Source organism: Aquarana catesbeiana, linkage group LG01 (genome assembly GCF_042186555.1).
Source record: "Aquarana catesbeiana isolate 2022-GZ linkage group LG01, ASM4218655v1, whole genome shotgun sequence".
Lineage (NCBI taxonomy): Eukaryota > Metazoa > Chordata > Amphibia > Anura > Ranidae > Aquarana > Aquarana catesbeiana.
Window position 1 is genome coordinate 577,891,860 of NC_133324.1, and position 23,347 is coordinate 577,915,206.

Sequence of the window (23,347 nt, forward strand, 5' to 3'; positions counted from 1 at the left end):
GAGCAGACTTTTCGACCGGACTGGTCCGACGGACTGAGTCCGGCGGACAATTCGACCGTGTGTGGGCATCATCGGACCTGCAGCGGACTTTTTCGGTCGAAAATCTGATGGACTTTAGATTTGGAACATGTTTCAAATCTTTACGTCGGAACTCCGCCGGACCCAGTTCCTATTGAAAAGTCCGCTTGTCTGTATGCCAGTCTGACGGACGAAAACTGACGCTAGGGCAGCTATTGGCTATCCACTTTCTTATTTTAGTCCGGTCGTACGTCATCACGTACGAATCCGTCGGACTTAGGTGTGATCGTGTGTAGGCAAGTTCATTCATTGGGAAAATCCGTTGGGAGTCTGCCTAAAGTCCGTTGAATAGTCCGTCAGACCAGTCCGGTCGAAAAGTCTGCTCGTGTGTACGCGGCATAAGTTCTAGCAGCACGGGGGTAGATCTAAAGTAATCGCAGGCACAACTCTGAGCCCTGATTGGACAGAAGGGCCAAACCCCTCTTCACACAGCATGGAGCACATGTGCAGCTGTGGATAAGTCACAGGCTGTGTGCTGCAGCTCCCTCCCAGTCACATTTTTAACTCTTGGTGTCAGGAAAAGCTGCCAAAAGTGATTCATGCTGATAACAGAAGAACAAGGCAGCAGAGAAAAAATGGCACTCAGAGCTTTGGAGAAAGATAAGTACACAGTATGGAAGGATGTTTTTTTTTTCATATTTCATGTGTGAGGTTTATAACCACATTAAGGGTAACTGAACTTTCAGTTTAAAAAATCACAATATATTCCGGGTGCATTAAAACAAAAGGTGTGCAAAGTTTTTTTCTTTAAACAGCAGCCGCATTCTGAGTAGAAAAGCCTGTGTCCTGCTACAATGATGCAGGGAATGACTCTTTGTGGAAGCATTAGTCTCCCTGCACAGGTCCTCCCTGTTGATGAAGATGGAGGTCTTCAATTATAAGGCATCATCAGCTTTGCCGATTGAAGAACACTAGTCTGCCTCGTCAAAAGGTGCGTTGACCTCTGCAGGGAGACAACTGCTTCCACACAGAGAGCAAGTGTTCCTCTCTCTTTCTTACTTTAGTAGTAAAATTTGTCTTGTCAGATAAGAGTACTCCAGTAAAAGATTAAGGACAAAATTGGTAAAGGCTATTTACTTAGAGAAGTCTACCTAGCTTATTAACCCTTAATGCCTAAGGGTAAAACAACATCTGAACCCAGTTTTTCGATTTTGACATGTGTTAGGCTAGGTTCACACATGTCTGGTGCGAATTTTCCAATTTTTCAATGCAAATTTCCAAAGCAACTATTCAGCAGTTCAGGTTCTGCCCCCCACCCCAAAGCACCTTGTTCCCATGTTGATGGGGACAAGGGTCTCTTCCCCACAACCCTGGCCAGTGGTGGCGGGGGTCTGCGGGTTGGGGACTTATTGGAATCGGGAAGATCCTGCCCCCCCATGTGAGGGAGTAGGGGTACTCATTCCCAAAAAAAGGGTCAAAAAGAAATAAAAACACAGAGACAGTTTTTGACAATTCCTTTATTAAAACGGTTTAGATTCAGCTTCAATTACAACATTTTTTATTAACGGAATTGTCAAAAACCATCTCTGTGTTTTTATTTCTTTTTGACACTTTTTTGGGTGAATGAGTAGAGGTACAATGTACCCCATACTCATTCACATGGGGGGCCGGGATCTTGGGAGGTCTTCCAAATTCCAATAAGCCCCTTGCCTGCAGACCCCCACAACCAATGGCCAGGGTTGTGGAGAAGAGGCCCTTGTCCCTATCATTTGTGAAAAAAACAATCAGCGCCAAAATAAATTACTTCCTCCTATAACAGGGTAAATGTGTGAAATCACCAATATATGTGACTGCACAGCTGCTGAACACTTACAGTGATACACCACACCAAATTCAATATTGTTTTCTAAATAGTGCAGCGCTGTGTCTCATTAAATAATGTGCATACAAAATTTATATTAAACATTTCATGATCAAAAAAATATTTTTTAAATATTTTTAATTAAAAAATGAAAATGTCAAAAAATTAGAAAAAAAAACAGTTCATCTGTATCAATGCTTCCAAAACAATCACCGCTGTGTGTGTTCGTCCTCAAAAGGACCAATATCCAGTGCACACCTCCACCAGCTAAAGTGCCTGCTCCCCTCAAAGATGAATGTAAAAGCATAGACCGATCACTCCTCGTGTCCACCGCAATGGATCAATTTTCACTCTCCAATGTTAATGCTACTGTCTCCAGACTGCTCCTCTGTGTGGGTAATCAGCATTTGTATTGCCGTCAGACGAACCTTCCTTCACTTTCTCATAAGTGCTCAATCACGCTATTACTTCCTAGGTTATAGACATGAAACAACAAACACAAGTGCCATGGTGTACTCTGCATGTTTATTAAAAGCCCCCAATACAAATCCACTTACAAGATAAAAACTTTAAAACAGCATGTCTCAAATCATCACTTCATTCACCGCAAATCTACACTCACGATGTTTCACAGATTTGGCTCCTCCCCTCTAAACGCGTGTCAGCATGTCATTGGCCTTCATCAGTAGACCACTACTGGTCACTACTGATAAAGGCCAATGAGATGCCGACACGTGTTTGTTGTTTTTATGTCTATAACCTACGGAAGTAATAGCGTGATTGAGCACCTATGAGAAAGTGAAGGAAGATTTGTCTGACGGCAATACAAACGCTGATTACTCACACAGAGGAGCAGTCTGGAGACTGTAGCATTACCATTGGAGAGTGAAAGTTGATCCATTGTGGAGGACACGAGGAGTGATCAGTCTATGCTTTTACATTCATCTTTGAGGTGAGCAGGCACTTTAGTGTGCACTGGATATTGGTCCTTTTGAGGACGAACACACACAGCGGTGATTGTTTTGGAAGGATTGACACAGATTAACTTTTTTCTAATTTTTTGACATTTTCATTTTTTAATTTAAAATTTTTTTTGACCATGAAATGTTTAATACAAATTTTGTATGCATCTTGTCCCTATCAATCTGTTGAGGGCATGTGGCCTGGTATGGTTCAGGAGGGGGGGGGGTCGCTCATTACCCCCCGCCTTTCCTTGCCTGCCGGGCTGCAGGCTCAGAAAAGCAACGCCCACGCTGTTTTTTTTTTCTGATCGAATTTGCGTTCAAAACTGAGAAATTAGATTTGCTACTCCTATAGAAGACATTCCCATAGAAGGCAATAGCCTGGAATTTACATCTGAACAACAGCACCGTAGTGCTCATAAAATGCACAGGACTCTTTTTAAATTTGCAGCGAATTAGCACTGCCGCTGCACCGCATATATGTGAACCGGCTCCATAGAATGGCGGTTTTATATGTCATGCAAATTGGATGCAGTTCAAAACACATTTGATTCTCATATATGTGAATGGAGCCTTGGCAAAACTGTTCAGATCATTGCAACTACTTAGGGTATTCCGGTGAATTACACAGATGTTTTTTTTTTTTCAGGATAAATTGGGACTTCATTTGGTGGTAAATGTTAATGAATATCTCCTGATTTTTTTTTAATTATCAAAGAAACATCGGCCCAAAATAGTAAAGAAAATGTGTTTTTTGAAACTTTAAGCTGCATATTTCTTGCCGTGACTTTGACTCATACCAAAATAACTTTCTCCTACCTCTGACATTCACGACAATCCCCTATATGTGTATATTATATGTTGTTTGTATCCGTAGTAGGGTCAAAAATAGTGTGTATTTTTTACCAAAAACACACAGGACACTAAGGCCCCTTTCACATGTGCGGATCATTCAGATCCACCTGTCAGTTTTTTCAGGTGGATCTGAACGGTCACTCCATACATCTCTATGGAGCATCGGATGTCAGCGGTGACATGTCCGCTGACATCCGATCCGCCCCGGTCCGTTCCGCTCTGCAAAATCCAGACGGATGGATGTCCTATTTTCCATCCGTCTGGCGGATCGGATCGGATGAAAATGGACAGGCGGTCCGTAATCATTGGATCTCCCCATAGGGGAGAGTGGACTCTCTGACAGGTCCATCCTTGCACAGAGTGCAGAGACGGACTTGTCATCCGCCGGCTCAGCGGGGATCAACGGAGCGATCCCCGCTGAGCAAGCGGAGTACTAAAAACGGACAGCCCCGTGTGAAAGGGGCATAAGTAAAGTTTTTTTCCTACCTAAAACAACCTTTGACCCCAACCGATTGACCCTGACATTAACCTAGATCAAGCCCTGACCAATTTATTTATTGTTATTTTTTTTTTCTTCTGATTTTAAGAAAAAGATACAATATTGTTTTTTCTCAATTCCTGAATACATTACAGAACCATGTTTTAGTGAGGAATCACTTTGACAGCCAATCACATGCTATTACAGCAATTGTGATTGAAAGCCAGTCCTTCTGGCTCCTAATCGTTAAAATGAGACCAAGATTTGTCGGGGACAGCTTGGTCTCCATGCTGGGAGCGCACTATGCACACACTACCTGCACAAACATTGGTTTGCATATATGTGGCACCTTGGAAGAAGGCCCCCCTCCATTATTCTACTTATATTTGTGATGCCTATGTAAACAGCTTATATAAGGCGAAGCTTGTGTTCACTCTGACTATCCAATCACGTGCAATTCCAAAAAAAAGACAGGATTTTTGCCTGCACGTGATTGGAGGACTGATAATAGCTTTACTTTGTCCACTTAGCTAGGAAAACATTCATTTTGCTAGGTAATCACAACAAATATCATTACCTCATGGAGGAATTAAAATTTGTAATGGTTTATTACAGATATGTGCTTTTTTAAACATCTTTGATCATCTTAGAATAATATTGATCAGAAAGACTAAATAAACCGCTGTTAATTATTAATATATATATATATATATATATGTATATATATATATATATATATATATATATATATATATATATATGTATATATATATATATATATATATATATATATATATATATATATATATATATATATATATATACTTAACTGAAACCAACATCATGCTGAGAAGTCGTAAAAAAAGAGTTTGCCTTTTGGACTGAGTTGTGGCAGGAAAGATGTACTCTGCATAATATAGCTACTCAGATTGCATCTAATATATTCTTTTTTTGGTTGGTTGGTTGATTGTTTTTGTATTGTGTGGAGAAGGTTTGGAACCTCTGTTGCGTCTTTATTGCTGTGTTTCCATTAGAGAGAATCACTTTCTCTATTTGTCCTAACATTTGACAACTCTCTAAAACAGGGTTTCTCAACCAGGGTTACATATGGTTCCTTGAGCAATTTCTGTCATTCAGATAAGTTCCCACTTATCTTTTTAGCTATTTGTAAGGGGGCAATTATTCCCAGTGTCCACAAGTGTAAGGAAAATTCTTCCCACTGACCATCACGCTAATGTATCATGCGTTGTAGATATAGTCATTTTTAGCAGGGGTTCCCTAAGACCAGAAAGTTAAATCAAGGGTTCCTCTGTGTTGAAAAGGTTGAGAAAGGCTGCTCTAAAAGATAAATTCCCTTATGCTGGAGAGATCTCCTCTCACTTCCTGCTGTATTTTTGGACAAAAAGTAGGCAAAACAGCATTAAAAAAAAATCTAAACCCCCCCAAAAAATTAAATATACTGCAGCTTATTAGTCCTTAGATGCATCAGTTGCAATATTTTTCTTTTTTTAAAGCGGAGTTCCAACGTATAATACTTTTTTTTTTTCTAAATTCCTAAGTTCATCTAATGAAAATGACCATTTACTTGTTTTTGTTAAAATATCCCCTGATGTCTGGTTTCCTATATAAAAGCAACTTATATTATTTTTCCATGGTAGTTCTCATCTTGCCTGTGGGCATGTGAAGCCCACAAGCAGAAAACTTTCGGGATAGCGCCGTAAGCTTCCGACGTTGCCATCACAACGAGCAGCGTCATCGGAAGTGCCCCCCCCGTTTTGATGGGAACTAATCTCGCAAGCTTGCGATAATTAGTGGCGGCCAGCCACACTGACTCCTGGGAAGATTGATTCATAGCTCCCAGGAGACATTACGCTGCCGGATCTGACGGCAATACCCACGGGTGGCTAGGACAGGAAACGCCACATCAATAATCGATAAAAAGGTAACCATTAGGAAAAAAAAAAATATTGCCATTTGTCACTGTCTATTATGCCAACTTGGGAATAAGCTTAATTTGTGAAATTGTGTGGAACTCCACTTTAATTTTCTTTTTTTTTCACACACTTCCTGCCCTAAGTTTGACACACTCACTCAGTCCACTGCATTTGTGAAGGAAGCCATGGTTGTAACTAGGTTGCTCTCCTGGTTGGGACTACTAGCCCATTGTCCACTCCTCATCTCCTTTATATAGGAAGGCATTTGTTACATTGTTTGGGAGGATTTAGATATACATTAGCTCTTCCCTACTCTATTAAAAGAAATGTATTAAAGCGGTTCTTCAGTCATTTTTTTAACTGTCCATCTATTAAATCTTCTGCCCTTGTTGTTTTAACTTTGCATAGTGAAACATTTTTTTCCTGCCAGTAAATACCTTATACAGCCCACTTCCTGTTTCTTGTCTGGAAAAAAGCCTAGACTTATGACATCATACATAGCTCTCTCTCTCACTTTCATGAGAGTTTGCCAGGAAGGGAGGGGGGTGAGTCATAAGAGTGCCAATGAGAGCTGCAGGGCTGCAGAACTGGAGGTGTGCCTTTGTGTGTCTGTGTAAAATCCAGGAAGTGAGCAGGCAGCAGCTTCAGCTGCCCACAGTTAAAATGGTTGCAGCCAGACTCAGTGGAGGGAGATTTCTGCAGCATATTTGGCAAGTACAGAATCACAGTATATATAAAATAATATGCATAGTGGTTGGAGGGAAGCTTCAGAATGGCAAAGATGTTTTTATTACAAATTATGTGAGCAGACTGTAGTTCCTCTTTAACACACTAAGGTTCAAGAAATTCAGTGGTTCAACACAGGGCTTAATGATTTTGACACCTTATTGGTTGTGACATTTAGAGCTTTATTTTTCTATTTTTCCAGTTTTTTACGTGTATGTACATGCATTAAGTGTTAATGCATTCTACTGGCCAGAATATTACTTTATTCTGCCAACTGGAATACATTTATGCTCATACGCGTGTTTACATGCGTGAATTAAGCTGCTCTCTAAGTGCAGCTTTGATGCTTTTTTTAATGCCTCTAAACGCTACTCTTAAAATACTGATGTACAAAGCTGATGTGCATAGTCATATAGGCTAACACTGAACTGCCTTTAGAGGCATAAAAAAAAGTCAGACACCTCCATCAACTGCATCTTTTCTGCCTGTGTGCACGAGGCTTTGTGTAATTTCTTAAAGGATAAAAGTAATACATACTTTTATTTTAAACATTTTTTTTTAGCAACAATTTTATTCATAATGTGAAACCTTACCCCATTTTTTGGATACGCTATCCATCCAAGATCACCCATCACGGACCGTGAATCCAATAAGTTCACTGTAAATAAAAAAAAAATACATAAATAAACTGTCCATAAAAAGTTGATGTAATAAGCATAAATGCTATGTTTTAAAGGATATCTGCACTCCTAAAGCACAATGCAAGCTTGAAATATTAACAGGCAAAACTGAAGGCAAAGAGCAACATACAAAGATAAAATACATACTGCATATAGGAGGCTGTTTTACCCAGTTCTAAGATTTACACAGCTCTGGTAATCTATAAAGCACTGTCTGGAAGGGCAGGAAACCTGCCTTGCCCTTTCCTAAGACTTTAACTGGACAGTAAATAGAGGAGCAGTACACTGATATGTTCTTTGTTACTCTCTTCTTATCAGCATGTTCCTTGTTAGCACTTGAGCACTGCAGCACAGCTGAGTGGCTCCTTGAGCTGCTTCTTCCTCTCTCAGTCTGTGCTCTGCTGTACAGGGGATTACAGGCGGCAGATACCAAGTAAAAGTTCAGGACTTACTCAGCTTGTAAATTTAAAAATACATTATAAAGTATTAGTGGATACAGGGCTGCATTAATGTGTGTCTTTAAATCTATCTAGAGTTCAGTTTTAAAGGGGCTGATTACTTTCCTGCATTTCTGTTCAGTAATGGCAAGTTTATTTTTTAATGGTACTGCTATTTTGGCTACTTCATAGTTATATAATAACAGATCATTGATGTTTGTAATTCAGGCAAAACATGAGCAGGTTGGTAAGAAAAAAAAAATGGATAAAATGTCTTAATGTACTGTATAGTAAAGATGAGCTTTGGGTTTGGGTTGAACATGAGTTTGACTTGAGCCCAGCCTATATTCACAGCTTTGTACGGTTTGTACAAGTATATCAAACAAACCGGCTGGGAATCCTGTGTGACATTATTGATCAAATATGAACTTGACTCTACTTGGTAAATGACATCTCCCAGAATCCCTGGCCCCTTTTCTTACAAACAGAAACAAACTAGCCGGGGATCTGGCATTAGCCACCAAATCACTTCAACATCATCAATATAGCCCACAGTCTGCTCTTAAAATAAAAAAAAAAATGGGACTAGGGTTATGTCATAATCTTTCCTGCGAGATCCTTAAAGTACTGTAGCAGGAAGCCAGGAGTAAGGCAAGTATATTTTCTTACTTTTTTCACATAAATGCTTTTTTTTTACTGTTATACTAATGTGATTTTAAATGAAGGAGGGAAGCCTGACATACCGTATTTATCGGCATATAACATGCACCGGCGTATAATGCGCACCTTAACTTTCAGAGGCAAGTTTCAGAAAAAAAACTTAAATTTTAAAATAAGGGTCAGTGCTCTGCAGCCTTACCAGTGCCCATCAATGCAGCCTGATCTATGCCCATCTGCAGCCTCTAATATGCCGTTTATTGCAGCCTGTTTAGTGCCCATCTGCAGCCTCCAACATGCCCATGATTGCAGCCTCTATGGTATACATCTGCAGACTTGCCTTTGCAGATGATTGCAGCCACGCCAGTGCTGGAGGGGATGAGCACAGGTCTTATCAGAAGCTTGTTTGGCAGAATCAGTCAGTAATGGGGGACAGAAAGCTGCATGGAGACCATGGGAATTTCTGGGGACAGGTTCTTTGACCTTTGTGCCATCTGCCCTCTCTGATTTTCAGGGGGAAAAGGTGCAGGTTATACGCCGATAAATACGGTAATTCCCACTATTTTTTCCCAGTTTTCCCCACCTATAACAAAACCCTGTAAGCTGATTATTGACCACGCTAGTAGTGTAGATCAACCCCTCTCATGCCTGGTGCACACGTTCATTTTTTTTTTTCGTTCAACTTGGCGAAAAAAAAACAAAACTGAGGAGGTTGCTTACTATGCGATGCTCGTACAGCAATCTCTCCACTGTGCTATTGTGCTGTGACAGGAGGACGGCACCCCAGCAGAACACATTGGTCAGCACTCTCAGCCATTGGCTGCAAGCGCTGATCGGATGACAATCAGCTGCTGGTTTTCCAGCATGCTTGTTGTTCTGTCTGTCTTCTGTTGGATGAGCAGCTGTACACACTGGCCAAAAGTTGTCCAGTAACTGCTGAACCAACCGTTTTTTACCAATTTTCAGGCCATGTATACCTAGCTTTATTATTATTATTATACAGGATTTATATAGCACTAACAGGTTGCACAGCCCTTTACAATGTAGAGGAGGGAAAGTACAATTACATTACAGTTCAATACAGAAGGAATAGGTGGGCCCTGCTCATGGAGCTTACAATCTAAAGGGCGGGGGAGGTGGTACAAAAGGTAATAGCTGCAGGGGGGTGATCTGATGGAGGTGGCTCGGGTACAGTTCTTAGGTGGAGGTGGGATAGGCTTCCCCAAATAAACTCGTTTTCAGGGATCCCCAAAAGGCGGACAGGTTAGGGGCTGACTGGACATACTGGGGCAGGGAGTTTCAGAGGATGGGAGAAGCTCTGAAGAAGTTCTGGAGGCGATCATGGGAGGAGGTAACAAGGGAGCTAGTGATCAGGAGGTCTTGAGAGGAGCGGATAGGACTATTTGGGTGATATCTGCAGATGAGGTTGGTGATGTTGCTGGGCGCGATGTTGTGGATGGCCTTGTATGTTGTGTTTAGTATTTTGAATTTTTTGTGGTGGGGAAGCCAGTGAAGGGATTGGCAGAGAGGAGCAGCAGTCACAGATCGGTGAGTAAGGTGTATTAGTCTGGCAGCGGCATTCATAATAGACTGAAGGGGGATAGCCTGTGGAAGGGTAGGCCAGTGAAGAAAGAGTGGCAGTAGTCGAGGCGGGAAATAACCAAGGAGTGAATAAGTTGTTTTGTGGTGTTGTTAGTCAGGAAGGAGCTTTACCCAGGGTTCTTTGAGTTCCTCCAGAGCTGTAGGGGTTCCTTGAGCAATTAACAATTTTTTACCCTAAGAAAATTAACCATAGACACAAATTATCTTTTTAGATCTCTCTAGGGAGGGAATTCTAACAAAATGACCACCGATGTAAAAGGAGCATTCCTTTCAATGACCGCAGATGTAAGAAGCATTTTTCCCACTGTCATTAATCCTCAATGTTTGTCCCTTTTTTCACAAAATCTGGGGGCACTATGTGCTTGTAATAACCTAATCTAAATTCATACAAAAAATGTATACAAAAGATTTTTCCCAATGAAAACAAGAATAACGGGGCCTTTTTCCACTGATCACCAGTAAAAGGAGGCTCTTCTTTCAATGATCATCAATGTAAAGGAGTCCTTCTCCCACCAATTTAAAGGGAGCCTGTGTCATGGTTATGCAATAGAGTTTGTCTATCAGCTTACCTGTCTCCATGTGTTCATCTCTAAAGACCAGCTGGCTCTCACCTGACTGCTTTTATTAACTCTCCTCTAGCATGGCTCCACCCCAGCTCCTATCAGAGAACTCTATATTAGCCTCTGCACTGCAGGCCAGCCCTGCTGATCAACCTTTGTGTGTTTTAGCTTCCTGTTCCTGCCTGCCGTGTGCTCTACCTTTGTTTCTGTTACCAACCTTGGAGTGTTCTCTACTATTCCTGTCTGCTAGTGACCCTGACCTTTGGCGTGTCCCCGACTATCCCTGTTTGCCTGTGACCCTGAACCTTGGCGTGAACTCTGTTGTCCTTGTCTGCTTGTGGCCCTGACCTTGGCTTATTCCTTTACTATCCCTATCCTCCTGTTGCCTACTGTGGGTGTGAGCTGGAGGACCCTGGGGGTCGCGACCTGGAGCCAGTTGCAGCCCAGTCCATCCTCACCACTAGAGGCTCTGGTGAACACCTGCTGGCTCTTAGACTCCGCGCCCCAGGGAATCCTACGCTCTAACCCCGGTGGGATCTGTGTTGGTGTTCCAGCAGCCCTGCCTTCCTTACCACCCGGACTCCCATCCACAGCAGTCAGCCGTAGGGTCCACTGCCTTGCGGTGCACTCCTGATCCCAACGGTGTGCATCTGTCACCTAGCCTCAAGGTGACCTGACAGCCTGTCTCCACTTACCATCTAGGTAAGGGAGTATTTCACTAATTATCAATGTAGAGGGACACTCCATTGACCACCAATATAAGGGGGCATGTCTCAACTGACTATATACAAAAATGGGCATTTCTCCACTAACCACAAATATAAAGGGATGCTACAGTACAATTTTCACTGTCTGCATTTATATTTTGGGTATAGTTATTATTAATTTTATTGTATCATTATTATTACTACTATTTTTTGTATATAGCAGCTTTTGGTATTTGAACACTTCATTCCTTATTCTTGTATATATTTTTATAGCTTAACGTGCTGTTAATGCTAATGTGCCATGAAATATAGATGGAAAGTTATTTAAAGGGTTTATGTTAAAAAAAAAAATTGTCAAAGGCTGGAGCAAAGACAAATTTTTCTCACACTACTTTTGTTGAGCCATAGAATCATTGGACCTATAGTGTACCCATGCAACAAGGGTAGTTAGAACAGTCTCTCTGCATGCTGCAACTATGTATACCACAAATACGCTTCTCAAAGTATTAAATAAAACCCTTAAAGCAGCATTTAGAAGCCTATATCTTTCTGACCTTCCATATGATGCCTGTGTACATGCAGCCTTGAATATGTGCCTATATACATGTAACCTCAATGCCCAACTCTGCCCATAAGAACCTTTCCAGGTTTAGAGCAGTAAACATGCCTAGTACACATGAGCCAAATGTCAGGTGGCATTGGCCGGTTCAATAGAAATCGGCCGATATTCGGCCTTTGTATACGGCAGGTGGTCCCACAGAAGCTGGCTTCTGTTGAGGGGTCATGACCGAAAAAGGTCTGCCGTCCAGCTCCTAGTGTGTTCTGGCTGGGGGCTGTCCCCCCATCAAAACACAATAGCACAGCAGGGGAGATCACTGTTCTAACATTGCATAGTTAAAGTGGCTCCGACTTAAGCTGTCAGTTTTTTTTTCATTCAACCCACTAGGTTGAATGAAACAAAAAACTAGCAGTGTATATGAGGCTTTAACCTCACCTGCAAACTGTTTGCTAAAAAACTGTTTATTATCATGTCCTCTTTTTAGTACAGCTTCCACCTTACTTCTGGGCCATCATGGATGTAAGCACTGAAGGTTTTATAGACCCCAGCTCATGCCATGTCTCTCATCCCCTCTCCTCCTGGCCATTCAAAAAGCAAATGGTCTCAAGCTTCATTTTGTGATTGGCGAGGAGGACAGAGACTGAACTGCAGCTCTAGGGTCTGAACTGCAACACTTACATCTATAGTACCCTAGAAATACCGCTGTACTAATACCATGCAACCAAGTAACTTTAAAATGCTGAATAAAGCCTGCATGAATGAAGATTTGAAGCTAAGACTTAGGTATGTTTACTGCTTTTAACCTGCTATGATTCTCATGCAGAGTTTGACAGAGTTGTGAAAAATGTAATCTGACTGGCCTCTACCCACATTTGCATTTCACTGCTCTTTGTTCTGTCTAGTTACAAAGGCAATAGTGTAGCTAACAATGTTTAACGATATGAAGAAAAATAAAGTACAGAGCCATAAAGCCTAGATTTGCTGTGCCAGAAAAAAAATCTTCTGATTGATTATTTTCTCCTTTCTCGTAGCTCACAAAAAAGATGAGAAAGGACATGAGAGGATTAAAGCCTGCAAGTTCCTTGACCCTGTCTATTAAGTAGCCTCAATGGGAGTGAAGGGGTCAATGAATGCAGTGCCGATTACAGTACGTGATTCCTTTATAGCTCTGCAAATTAAAACAAAAAGACATCTGTATTTCAATTTGAATGGATTAAACTGGAGAGCAAGACAAGCTTATGAATAAAAAATAATAATGATTATTCAGAAAATAAAGTCTTAAATAGCTAAACTGAGATTTACTGTGTAAAGATAAGACAATTTTGACTTAAATAAACACAGAAACACAGAAGGATATGTTTACATACATACTCACCTTTCACTTACTAAAGCAATCTACCATAACCAACCTACCGTATATTATAGTTCTTCAAGCTAAAATTAGATTGTCAGCCATGGGCTACTACACATCACTGCTTTTGTATTACATTATTAAACAAGCCAATACAAGAATCAACCACTATTTAAGAGTGATGTACTGCATTCTGTTAGTATTACATTATCTTTAACATTATCTTTCAAATAAACACACAATATATAGTGTATGCGTGTATATATATATATATATATATATGTATATATATATATATATATATATATATATATATATATATATATATATATATATATAGTATCTCACAAAAGTGAGTACACCCCTCACATTTTTGTAAATATTTTATTATATCTTTTCATGTGACAACACTGAAGAAATTACACTTTGCTACAATGTAAAGTAGTGAGTGTACAGCTTGTATAACAGTGTAAATTTGCTATCCCCTCAAAATAACTCAACACACACCCATTAATGTCTAAACCACTGGCAACAAAAGTGAGTACACCTCTAAGTGAAAATGTCCAATTTGGGCCCAATTAGCCATTTTCCCTCCCCGGTGTCATGTGACTCGTTAGTGTTACAAGGTCTCAGGTGTGAATGGGGTGCAGGTATGTTAAATTTGGTGTTAACGCTCTCACTTTTTCATACTGGTCGCTGGAAGTTCAACATGGCACCTCAAGGCAAAGGCAAAGAACTCCCTGAGGATCTGTAAAAAATAATTGTTGCTCTACATAAAGATGACCTAGGCTATAAGATGATTGCTAAGACCCTGAAAGCTGCAGCATGGTGGACAAGACCATACAGAGGTTTAACAGGACAGGTTCCACTCAGAACAGACCTTGCCATGGTCGACCAAAGAAGTTGACTGCATGTGCTCAGCATCATATCCAGAGGTTGCCTTTGGGAAGTAGACGTATGAGTGCTACCAGCATTGCTGCAGAGGTTGAAGGGGTGGGGGGGTCAGCCTGTCAGTGCTCAGACCTTACGCTGCACACTGCATCAAATTGGTCTGCATGGCTGTCATCCCAGAAGGAAGCCTCTTCTAAAGATGATGCACAAGAAAGCCCACAAACAGTATATTGAAGACAAGCAGATGAAGGACGTGGATTACTGGAACTATGTTCTGTGGTCTGATGAGACCAAGATAAACTTATTTGGTTCAGATGGTGTCAAGCATGTGTGGCAGCAACCAGGTGAGGAGTACAAAGACAAGTGTGTCTTGCCTACAGTCAAGTATGGTGGTGGGAGTGTCATGGTCTGGGGCTGCATGAGTGCTGCCATCACTTCAGAGCTACAGTTCATTGAGGGAACCGTGAATGCCATCAATTACTGTGACATACTGAAGCAGAGCATGATCCCCTCCCTTCAGAGACTGGGCCACAGGGCAGTATTACAACATGATAATGACCCCAAACACTCCTCCAAGATGACCACTGCCTTCCTAAAGAAGCTGAGGGTAACGGTGATGGACTGGCCAAGTATGTTTCCAGACCTAAACCCTATTGAGCATCTGTGGGGCATCCTCAAACAGAAGGTGGAGGAGCGCAAGGTCTCTAACATCCACCAGCTCCGTGATGTCGTCATGGAGGAGTGGAAGAGGACTCCAGTGGCAACCAGTGAAACTCTGGTGAACTCCATGCCCAAGAGGGTTAAGGCAGGGCTAGAAAATAATGGTGGCCACACAAAATATTGACACTTTGGGCCCAATTCGGACATTTTCACTTAGGGGTGTACTCACTTTTGTTGCCAGCAGTTTAGACAATATTGGCTGTGTGTTGAGTTATTTTAAGGGGACAGCAAATTTACACTGTTATACAAGCTGTACACTCACTACTTTACATTGTAGCAAAGTGTAATTTCTTCAGCGTTGTCACATGAAAAGATATAATAAAATATTTACAAAAATGTGAGGGGTGTACTCACTTTTGTGAGATACTATATATATATATATATATATATATATATATATATATATACACAAATATGTGCATATCATAAAATTAGAATATCATCAAAAAGTTAATTTATTTCAGTAGTTCAATTCAAAAAGGTAAACGCATATATTTTATATAGATGCGTTACACACAGAGTGATATATTTCAAGCATTTATTTCTTTTAATGTTGATGATTGTGCCTTACAGCTAGTGATAACTCAAAATTCAGTATATCAGAAAACTAGAATTTTATATAAGACCAATAAAAAAAAAGATTTTCAATACAGAAATGTTGGCTTATTGAAAAGTATGTCCATGTACAGTATAGTATGCACTCAATACTTAGTCAGAGCTCCTTTTGCATGAATTACTGCATCAATGCAGCGTGGCATTGAGGCGATCAGCCTGTGGCACTGCTGAGGTGTTATGGAAGCCCAGGTTGCTTTGATAGTCGTCTTCAGCTCGTCTGTATTGTTGGGTCTGGTGTCTCTCATCTTCCTCTTCACAATACCCCACAGATTCTTTATGGGGTTTAGGTCAGGCGAGTTTTCTGGTCAATCAAGCACAATGATACCATGATCATTAAACCAGGTATTGGTACTTTTGGCAGTGTGGGCAGGTGCCAAGTCCTGGAAAATGAAATCAACATAAAGGTGGTCAGCAGAGGGAAGCATGAAGTGCTCTATAATTTCCTGGTAGAGGGCTGCTCTGACTCTGGAATTGATAAAACACCGTGGACCAACACCAGCAGATGACATGGCTCCCAAAATCATCACGGACTGTGGAAACTTTTGCATTTCATTTGGTAATCAAAGTCCGAATTACTGCATCAATGCAGCGTGGCATTGAGGCGATCAGCCTGTGGCACTGCTGAGGTGTTATGGAAGCCCAGGTTGCTTTGATAGTCGTCTTCAGCTCGTCTGTATTGTTGGGTCTGGTGTCTCTCATCTTCCTCTTCACAATACCCCACAGATTCTTTATGGGGTTTAGGTCAGGCGAGTTTTCTGGTCAATCAAGCACAATGATACCATGATCATTAAACCAGGTATTGGTACTTTTGGCAGTGTGGGCAGGTGCCAAGTCCTGGAAAATGAAATCAACATAAAGGTGGTCAGCAGAGGGAAGCATGAAGTGCTCTATAATTTCCTGGTAGAGGGCTGCTCTGACTCTGGAATTGATAAAACACCGTGGACCAACACCAGCAGATGACATGGCTCCCAAAATCATCACGGACTGTGGAAACTTTTGCATTTCATTTGGTAATCAAAGTCCCAGAGTCTGGAGGAAGAATGGAAAGGCACAGAATCCAAGTTGCATGAGGTCCAGTGTGAAGTTTCCACAGTCAGTGATGATTTGGGGAGCCATGTCATCTCCTGTTGTTGGTCCACTGTATTTTATCAAATCCACTATGGGACTTGCAACTTTAGTCAATGCCGGCTGCTTCATATTTGCGTCTCGTGCCACAGAGCGCATCCTAAAGTCACGTGCAACCTCAAGCAGCACAATGCTTCATGACTAGGCCGAGTGGATGTCCGGTGGCTGGGGTTTTACCTTTCCTCACACCGACTCCCTCACGGGCCACCTTCCTGGTGCATGGATTTACGTTAGGGTTCCACAGCGGCCTCATCACGCTACCCCACTAGACACATGAATGCAGGAACCTCCTCTCAGCTGCCACCAATGAGCTGGCCATAGATAATTTATTGCAGTCCGAACTGGACTGGGGTTCATAATCGGCCCCCTTTGCCGAGTCACCTTTCACTACTTGGAGAGTCAGCCCTATTGGGCTTGTCAAGGGCAAGTTTTCAAATAAACTTCGGTTGGTGTACGACTTGTCTGCGCCTCGTTGTTCCCACATCCCAAGTTTAAACTCCCTAAATCCTTCCAAGGAGTTTTCCCTTAAATATGCTTCGGCTGACTTAGCTATTCGAGCCATTATTAGCATAGACATGGGCGCATGGCTGTACAAAGCAGACATTTAAGACGCGTTCAAATTACTGCCCATTGAGCCATCCCTCTGGCGGTGGCATGGCATCAAATGGAAAGGTTTGTATTACTTTGCCACCAAGTTGACTTTCGGCTCCAAAAGCATCTTGTGGCTGTTTGACACCGTCGCCCAGTCTCTTACCTGGATCCTGTCACACCAACCACAATGCCAGAAAGTCATTCACTACCTCCATGACTTCCTGCTGATTGAATTGCCCGACAAGCCCCCGTTAGACATGGACAGACTAAGAGTGGTATTTGGCAATCTCAACGTGCCCATAGCAGAGCATAAAGTGGAAGGCCCGGCATAATCCATCACCTTCCTAGGTATCACTCTAGACACTCGCTCAGTGCAGGGCAGTCTACCGCCAGACATTTTGGCCCGAATCAGGTTAACATTCATGCCTTTACCCTATAATAAGGGTGTACCAAGAGACAGCTACAATCCCTGTTAGGGATGCTTCATTTTGCCATGAGGAGCATCCCTCAGAGGTAGTCCTTTATTACACGCCTCTTGGTTTTCCTCTCTCAAGTACAAGACCCCGATCTCAGGCTGGACCCAGCAGCAATAGTGGCTTTGACAATGTGGGATGAGTTCCCCGGTAACTGTAACAGAATATCTATGTTTATTCCATTAGCATCAGCTTCATCACCTCATGTAGTCACAGACGCCTCCACAGGCTTCGCTACAATTTTTGGCCATCACTGGTTCGCAGGGTGGTGGCCACCAGACATCCTCCTGATCCTGGGTTTAGCCAGTCATCTTCACTTTTGGAACTCTATCTCATCGTGGCAGCAGCTCGGGTCTGGGGCCATACCTGGACAGGGCAAACCGTGGTCTTTGCCACAGACAATAAGGCCACGGCCGAAATCATAAACAAAGGCAAGTCTAAGCTATCCATCTTGTCCTTCCTGGTTCAGTTGTCCCTGCAGCATCAATTCAATGTGCACTGTACCTACATCCCAGGCAAGTTCAACGTCGCAGCAGACACACTGTCCCACTTTAATTTCAGGTATTCTTTCTGCAGAAACCCAGAGCTGTCCCGACCACTTCTCCTATTCCACCTTGATCGCAGCTGACGATGGGTTAAAGGAACACCTTCACAATGTGACCCATCTCATTAACCAGTCACTGTCCCGCAACACACTGAAGGCCTATCACACCGCCTGGAATGCCTACAACAGGTTTCTAGTCTCATACCCCTAGGCAGCGATAGGAGACATCAAGCACATCCTGGCCTTTGTATGGTTTTGCCACACACAGCTGGTTCTATCTCATAACACCACCAGGCTGTACTTAGCCAGCATCCAGCATTTCTTGTCTTTACAGGACCCCGGAAAGCCGTTCTTGTTCGCAGCCCATGCAGTCAAATCCATCCTATGTGGCATCCAGAAACGTCAGCCCGTAGCCATTTGCAAGCGCTTACCCATCACAAGTGCAATCTTCAGGGACATGTCTGCCATCCTCTCACATTCCCCATTTGGGTTTTTACCCAGCCTGGTCATCTAAGTCGCCATCTACCTGGCCTTCTATGACTTTTTGTGGCCTAGCGAGTGTAATGATGTGTATGCCTTATGTTATACTTCAAGTTCAATTGTTACCCCTAGTTCCTTATGCATGTTAGGAAACAGTTAACAGTCTTAATCATGTGATCTGGGGGCGGGGAGCAGTAGTTGTTGTAAAAATGGATGCTGCTGATTAAACACAAGGTTCTTGTTCAAGCTCCTTGCTGCCTGCCTATACTTCGTGTTATTTCATTGCAGCGAGTTCACCTTTAGTGGCCCCAGCTGCCAGATACTGAGCAGACGCCACCTAGCTCACCTTTAAGATCACTTCACAGTGTCCAAAACCCAACAGTCCCGCTCGGGGTCAACATCAAGCTTTTCCAGACCCACAATGTCTGGTGCCCAGTAACAATCCTCGACTGGTTATTGTCTCATCTGACCAGCCAGTCGAACTCCAGCCCGCTGCTACCCTTTCCTACCAGCCCCTTGAGTGGTAGCCAGTTCATCAGACACGTTAGGATCTTCATGGTTAACCTTGGCCTTGACCCTGGACAGGATTCTGGACACTCCTTTCGGATTGGAGAGGCTTCAGACGCATCTCAGTACGTGGTGCCAGACCATGTCATCAAGAAGTTAGGCAGGTGGAAATCTTCGCCCGGTACATTCCGAACCCTTAGGTAGAAATGTTGCAAGTTTTCAGCAAGCTTGCTCAATAAATGTCACCGGACCAATAAAGAATTACTTCCCTATCCGAGTATTTTTGCCCCTTTTTTGGCATACCGACAAGCTGACCAGGGCGCACTTCAGGTCTGTGTTATGTTGTAAGTCTTGTGGCTTCTTTATGTGGTTCATAGCTGTCTCTGTCGTAGGGCTTTGACCATAAATAAGAAGGCCAGTATGATTTCCTGAATTTATGGGAGGAGTCCGGGGGTATATAAGCAGGACACTCACCTGTGGTCCTTGTCGGTTCTAGTGCGCATTACCCTCCCACCCATTCCCCTTTTTCAGGGCACTTCTTAGCACACTCCCTCCACACTCATCCATTACTTATCTTGGGTATGCCCCCTTTTTTGACATACTGACCAGCTGACCAGGGCACAGGTCTGGGTTATGTTGTAAGTCTTGTGGCATCTTTATGTGGTTCATATCTGTTTCGGTCACAGGGCTTCAACTCTTTATATCATACACATAATCTGAAAAGCAATAACTTCAAGCTCTTTAAGACTCCCTTCGTCCCCTGTAGAGCTTCCAACACTAAAAAAAACAAAAAAACAAAAAAAAAAACCTGGAAGCTTTGTAATGCACAAAGTTACAAGATTTCAAGGCCACAGGTTCTCGCATTCCCCCTCCCACCTTGTGTCTTACTACTGGCCTATTAGTATGATGAGAGGCTTCATTAACCAGAAGAAAGGCCATAAGGTAGGGAGGACAGGACAGAACCAGTCACCAGCTGGTCAGTATTAGCATTACAGAGCAGTCCAGGTTTATTATTATTATTTTTTCTTTTGTAATGCAGTAGACCATAATGTATACTAGTGCATTACTGAGCATTCTGCCACAATACAAATGCCACGGTGAGGTGTGTTGGAATGCCATTAGAAATAAACAGCACCAGACCCTCTCTCATCATTCTCCTCTTCAACTTGGTCTATCGTTTGGCCACAATCCCACCTTTAGAAAGTGAGTGCTAATTTTCCTAATGGCTGTTGCAAGATACAGATGCAGGATGAGGTTAATGGAATTTGGAAAACTCTTGACAGGTGAAAACCTCCCCTCCACTTTCTATGCTTGGGATGCATTCAAAGCAGTTACTAGGAGTCTTCATAGGCCAAACCTCCACGTTTTAAAGGTTATTTACACTCTGCTATGGAGGCTAAAGTGGAGCTTGTTAGGAAGAACTATGTGTACACCTGTCAACTACCTATGCAGCCTTGGCTGAGGCACAACATCTCTTGCAGTAACGTGAAGTTATCCTGCTTGACTGTGGTGTGAAAAATCATCAAGCATTAACCTTTCTTTCTCTTTTAAATACCCCCATATCTCCTATACCAAAAATTGCAGATGTCAATGGAATGCTGGTAAATGCTGAGGGAATCCAGTACATGTTATTAAAACCTTTGGGCACCTCTATGCCCAATTATATCACAATGAAGTCTCCTCTTTGAATAATTTGAAACAATTTTTGACATTCACTCATTCTCCTCAAAGTGCTTCTGTAGATAAACCCAATATGGTTCAGGAAATAAGTGATACCATTTAATTCTTTCAACCTAGGAAAACCACTGGCTTAGATGGCTTGGAATGGTATATCGGCAATGTTTAGTTACTTGCCCCTATTCTTATTAATACCTTCAAGCAGCCTATGCTTCTAGCTGTTTGCCAGCTTCAATGAACGAGGCTCTTATAGTCGTCCTTCCAAAGTTAGGTAAATACACTTCTAAATGTGAGCACTATAGGCCTATTTCACTTCTGAATGGAGACAAAAAATTCTTGCAAAATATTTGGCTATTCACTTATCCTCTGTTATTGCTTCAATTACTGTTTGAATGAATGTTCTGACTAGTTGGGCTTTATGCCTAAAAAAAAAAGTATCATTGCTAACATCAGAAGACTGTTAATAACAATTTTCAAGGCCTGAGAAACCCAAAAAATGAAGTTGGTAATTTTAGTGGCTATTATCGTGGTCTTTGAGAGATTGCCTTATACATTTTACCAAGGTTCCATAACAAGTGGAAACAGTAATGCATATAAGTGACATCCTTGGCAGGTTCCCTGTAGAGAGAAAATAGTGCAGAGATATCCTGGTTTATTATAACTAGACTTGGGAGCAGTTTTCAACAGTTTAAACCAGCACATAAAGTTATTGCCAAAGTCCATGCTGGGTATCCTATTCCAGAGATAATTCAAGAGACTGTATAACTCAAAATGTTTTAACGTTATCATACTATTTAATGTACATACCCATTCTAATAAAAGAATGAACTCTGCCTTAGACCTACCAGCACAGGGGAGCAAAGATAGAATTGTAAGTGAGTAAGCTTTAGTTATGAAGTCATAAATAATCTTATATCTCATCCCTCTGGACCACTTAAGAACCAAGAAGAGGACAGTATCATGTTTCACTATAGGAGGTCAATGTGACCCTAAACATCCTTGATCAATTAAAAAAAAAAATGGTTTGGTCTTGGTCTAACTCCAGATATGAAAAATTAAATTATATCTAATTCAAATGCCTTTCTGTTCACCTGCATAATGGCAGATTAATGGAGTTGCTTTAGAGCAAATTAAAGATGAGAATGTACTGCTAAAGGGGTAAGGTACAAGAGGGAACCACAAGGCACAACAGAGGACTAAGCATTTGACACATTCTAAAGTGTCATATTATAGTGACTGAAGCTCTATAAGAGTCAAAGATTGAGGTTTTCAAGAATGGTAAGCATGAGAAATATTATTTTGCTCTCTACTTCTATTTAAAGCTAAACATAAAGTACGAAACAACAAACTATGAGCAGGCAGGCTATTTACGGCTACGTCTCTTTTGTGATAAAATAAACATACCTGCTTGTTTGCAGTTTTCAATACAATGTACATTGAGCTGCACCTGTTCAGCTCAGGGTATATTTTTGATGTGGTGCCTGCGCATCCGCATGAGTAATATCATCCTGTACATGCCAAACAGGCAATGGCTGAAGACCCAGGGAGAATATTCTGGCACTGGCAAGGAACCTTGCAGATGTTAGAACATTGGCGAGGAGGTATTTGCAGCTTTAGTTAAATTTTAAGTTCAAGTTCCCTACTGCCAGGGTCACTTTAAAGCAAGCCAGGTGCTTCACCTAGCTTTGGCAAAGCAAAGGATTGTTATAAAAAAATACTTTTTTTTCTAAACCTACTGTATAAAAATATGAGTTTTGTTTGATATCACACTCACAGTTTGTACCAAAAAGCTTAAATGTTTTTTCTAAGCTGACTATTTTGAAATGAATAGACTATTCATATAACAGCGTGAGTTTAAGAATTTATCACATTTCATTGATTACAAGTTGGAATCTAGATGTTCTTGGCAAGGAGGTTCCATTCTCACCCACAACTCTCTGAGCTGCAATTACTGTAATTAAGTGCTTCAGAGCAGTATATTTTTCTTGTATGTTATAATGGATGCACAATGTGTATTGATCTTCTTTGTAGCCCATCATTTAAAATACAATCATAACTTTTAAACGCCACAAGTGAATTTAATTAGAGAAAATAATATCTACCTTTATTGTAATTAGTGACACATTGATTGTACATGAAATGCTATTTTCTGAAATATCATTTATTTAGATTCCGATTTAATGAAAAATGCAGTCACTGACACTTTATTCCTTTTTTCAGTTAGTTTGTACAAGACTTGATAAGGCTAATGAAATCCATGGTTTCAATAATTAACAATTTCAGGCACGAAAGGAACAATTAGTGAACTACTAATGCTTTTCAGCAAATATTGCAACT

General features: G+C 41.6%; 1 protein-coding gene across 3 annotated transcripts in view; it reads right to left on the reverse strand.

Annotated features, from left to right (window-relative positions):
* The window catches only part of EPHA5 (EPH receptor A5), a 539,960-nt gene that overhangs the window by 473,274 nt on the left and 43,339 nt on the right, over window positions 1–23,347 (reverse strand). For all 3 annotated transcript variants that reach the window (XM_073597764.1, XM_073597756.1, XM_073597752.1), the window contains exon 2: window positions 7,428–7,492. In XM_073597764.1, the coding sequence (XP_073453865.1) occupies window positions 7,428–7,492 (65 nt within the window). The remainder of the gene's footprint in view (window positions 1–7,427; window positions 7,493–23,347) is intronic.